This window comes from Cyprinodon variegatus, unplaced genomic scaffold (genome assembly GCF_000732505.1).
Source record: "Cyprinodon variegatus isolate N-32 unplaced genomic scaffold, C_variegatus-1.0 Scaffold156, whole genome shotgun sequence".
In the NCBI taxonomy this organism is placed as follows: domain Eukaryota; kingdom Metazoa; phylum Chordata; class Actinopteri; order Cyprinodontiformes; family Cyprinodontidae; genus Cyprinodon; species Cyprinodon variegatus.
In genome coordinates, this window is record NW_015150609.1 from 1,074,089 (window position 1) to 1,078,387 (window position 4,299).

Below are 4,299 nucleotides of genomic sequence, written 5' to 3' on the forward strand. Positions count from 1 at the left end.
CCTATGGGAAAGCGGCCGGGCTCAGAGGTTCTGTGACCTATGGGAAAGCGGCCGGGCTCAGAGGTTCTGTGACCTATGGGAAAGCGGCCGGGCTCAGAGGTTCTGTGTTCCAGATCAGCTGACGGTGAATCACAGACAATCCACTGAGACAAAGAGTTGGTTCTGTCTGATTCGTCACATGTTCCAGCGACACCCACAGACTGAATAATGGCCTAAAGCTGGATCTGATCCAAACAACAGGCTGGGGTTCTTCCAGTGTCCACTAGAGGGCGCTGCAGAAACCCTAATGATAACAATAGTGACAGGAATTATAGTGATAATAGTGAAACGGTGCTCATAAAGCCCTTATTTGGGTTTCAGAAGCTTCTGCTCTGCAGCTCCTCCAGAGTAACACCTTCAGGTCCATCTGAGGGAACCGCAGAGCTTTAAGGATCGACTGTAAATGTTTACATTTATTATTAATCCTTGAATATTTTATAGTTATTTTTATATTGCAGCAATTTGACACTGAAAAATATGAAATGCAGCTTTAATTAAACGATTAGTTCATTAGAAATAGATATAACCTTTATTGTTTCTATTATTAATGTTTGATTGAGAATTTTCTCAATTACTTTAGAAAATTATATTGAACTATTTAACATTTTGATCAAAAATGATAATTAAAATATATTTTAGATAATTCTAATTAACAGCTTCCAGCCTTTTAATTGTGGATAACTTGATTTTGTGGTTAATGCTGAGTTTTAAACCAGTTTGAAACTGGGTTTGAATTAACTCCTCGTATTCTGGCTAATTAAACGTATAACTGTAATTATTAAACATTAAACAATCAGAAATATCTCTATATAATCCAGCTGTTAACATAAAGGAATGATTTTAACACTAAAAACAAACCATCGAAATAAAATAACTGCAGGCAAACACATTTTATAAAGGCTAAACTTTATTAAACAAATAGTTCCTGTTACAGTTATTGTGTTTATTAATATTATTAGATCGCACTAAACTACTGGAAGAAGAAAGAAAGCAAAGGGGAATGATGGATTTCAGCAGTTCTTAGAGGATTTAAACATTTAATTAAGCGTTTGCCTCGTTGTTTTCTACAGGCTTATCTTTAACAGAAAATATTTTTCTAAACACCAGCATTGAGATGAATTTGGTAAATGACTTTAATGGAGCTTTGCAGGCTGCGGTTCCAGGCTTGGGTTGTGGCGCTCAGGGCGTGGGCGGCCTGAGGAGTCCCAGCAACAAACAGTTGTTTGTTTCATTGTTTGGATCCCATCAAAGGTCCAATCAGAAAGGGGAACTCTGTGTCTCCAGATATCCTGGGATCTGGATCATGGTTTGTCTCCATCAGTAAGACTCCAGAATTAGCAAAGTCCTGTCAAAAAACAGGATTGTACCAGGATTTCTGCAGGACTTTAAACTGGTCTCCTCCCAGGAGCATGGCTTACGGGAATAAAACTGACCTTCGCCGCGTTCCGAGACAAAATCCTGAGGGGAACCAGGACAACAAGACACACACTAAAACCCTCTCAATCCACTGGCTGCCAGGAACCAGGACAGGAGCCTTTGAACAAACTAAAACTAACAGAACCTAAAGACACCAAACATTGAACAAACAGAAAGCAAACAATGATCTGGCCTCGATAGCTGGGCTGGACCCAGCATAAAGGAACAGAAGCAGGTGGATGAGATGAGTGATAATTATAGATGAGTGAAGCGAACAATTAAGGTGAGCTATCAGGGCAGATCATGACAATATCTTATTTAAAGGAACAATAAGTGATCCAACGTGTTTCTCTTCTCCAACAAATCAAAATCACTTGAACACAACATCTTGGTGATGTCAACTTTTCCTGTAGGAGGGAAAATCTTTGATACATGAATGCAGCATTAATTAGCGGCTAACTGGGAAAGAGGAGCAAAGGAACGTCCAGTTGGGTTTGTTACCTACTGCATCCCAGCGGAGCTGCAAAGCATGCTGGGAGCTGTAGTTATTTTGCTAATGATTACTTTTACTCAAAAAATCATCATCCTAGGAGCAAAATGAAATATGAACCCAAGATCCTGGTGAAACAAACCATCAACACAGACATTTCCAGAATATAAAAAAAATACCAAACAATGATCAGTTGTTAAAGAGAATATAATAAAAAGTATGAAATGTGAACTGTTGTCAGATAACATCCAGAAATTTAATGAATATGTTTCTAATTGACTCTGTTTTAAAATACAAACAGACTAATGAAAGAATGAAGGAAACTAAAGACATCAGAGGTGGAAACGCTGAGTTTGTTTGGAGCAGTGATGGTTACAGAGTCTGGGAGGAAAGATCTGCGATAACGCCTTTAGTGCCCCTAGGGGCAGCCGTCTGTTAGCGCAGGAGCTCTCCATCTCTGAGCTCTGCAGCAGCTCCGTCTCTGCAACAACTTCTGCTTTCTGTGACATCATCTCCAACCAGACAAGAAGCTGTCAGACTATTGGTCGTCATCGGACAGGACTGTCTGCTGATTGGTCCACAGCTACAGGAAGAAAAAAGATGGACGTCAGCTCATCTTATCTGCTTATAGAGTTAACCATCCAGAGCTCATGCTGATTTACATGCAGGTTTCATAACTTTAAACTAAAATGACTGAATAATCCGGAGATCTGAGATTAGATTAGATCTGGATTACAACCCGGAGCTCAAATCAACCTTAAATGAATTAAGGTTTATTTTAACGCCATTCTTATTGTTTAGGGAACAAAATGAGGTAAATAAATGATTGTTGTTGGGCAGCCGACAACATGGAGTCAGATTATTCATGGACTTTATCAGTGGGAAGTTTCCAATGTTTAATTTATTCAAGAGTAACAGTTTCATTTATTTAGACTCAGTTTTACGAAAGAATTTTTCTTTTAATTCAAACCTGATTTCTGGATGTTTTACAGGAAACAAGACAATGGAGGGCGTGGCGACGGGTGTGGGCTCAGGTAAAACAAATATGGTTGGACATTCATTCATTTTATTTCTTAATGTTTTTCCTGCTTATTTTCTACCTTCAGAGACGGAACATAAAAACAGTGATAACTTCGTCTCATATATGTTTGCTAAAAGCTAAAACACTGATCTGTTCCTACTGGTCTTGGCTTATTTGAAGGCAGCGCCTCCATCACTTTGCTTCCATTTGTTTTAGAATAAATCAGCCGAGATGTAAAGAGAAATGAACCAGGTACGGAGGTGGCAGCATCATGGTGAGGGAGGAGGAGATACAAACCTCCACTGGTTATGATGTCCTGAGAATATTCAGATATAATCTCAGGTTCAAACAGACCTTTTAGAAAAATGTTTCTCCGAATTAGGAGGAAATCCAGGGAAGCTAACTGATCTTCAACATGTAGAGTTTCATTTTCTTTAATATCATCCAAGCAAAGATTCTAGATCTTTATATCTATATCTGAATGAAGCAAAGATTTAATGTTTAAATCTCTGATCTATGCCGCCAGTCGCTCAGAAGTCGACCGAACAGGCCAATGTGGTTGCTGACACAGCTGTTGCCGGGGCCAACGAGGTCGCCCAGGCAACAGTGGAAGGGGTGGAGAATGCAGCGTTGGCGAGCGGATTGGTCAAGAAGGTGAGTGATGTCACAGCAGGAAGTCTGACATCTTCTCACCTTTTAGATCTAAAATCACTTTTATGATTTTTTTCCAGCTACATTAAAATCTTTTTTTTTCTTACAATTAAAAACCGTGATTTTTTTTATTTTGTAATTTGTTTCTTTCATTTCTTAGCATAATTTCTGTCAGTAATACTTTAAAATGTGTTTTTGTTGATCTGATGAGGATGATGATGATGATGGTGATGATGATGATGATGGTGATGATGATGATGATGATGTGATGATGATGGTGATGAAGATGATGGTGATGATGATGATGATGATGAAGATGATGGTGATGATGATGTTGATGATGATGGTGGTGATGATGATGATGATGATGATGATGGTCATGATGATGATGGTGATGGTGATGATGATGATGTGGGTGATGATGATGATGATGATGATGATGATGATGATGGTGATGATGATGGTGATGATGATGATGATGATGATGGTAATGATGATGATGTGGGTGATGATGATGATGATGTGGGTGATGATGATGATGAAGATGATGGTGATGATGATGTTGATGATGATGGTGGTGTTGATGATGATGGTGATGGTGATGATGATGATGTTGGTGATGATGATGGTGATGATGATGATGATGATGATGGTGATGATGATGGTGATGATGATGATGATG

The 4,299-nt window shown here is 38.9% G+C and overlaps 1 protein-coding gene across 1 annotated transcript in view; it reads left to right on the top strand.

Moving 5' to 3' along the window:
* sncg (synuclein gamma) overlaps positions 1–4,299 on the top strand; it is a 15,427-nt gene that overhangs the window by 5,068 nt on the left and 6,060 nt on the right. The window contains exons 2-3 of the mRNA XM_015377547.1: positions 2,938–2,979; positions 3,493–3,620. Of these exons, the coding sequence (XP_015233033.1) occupies positions 2,938–2,979; positions 3,493–3,620 (170 nt within the window). The remainder of the gene's footprint in view (positions 1–2,937; positions 2,980–3,492; positions 3,621–4,299) is intronic.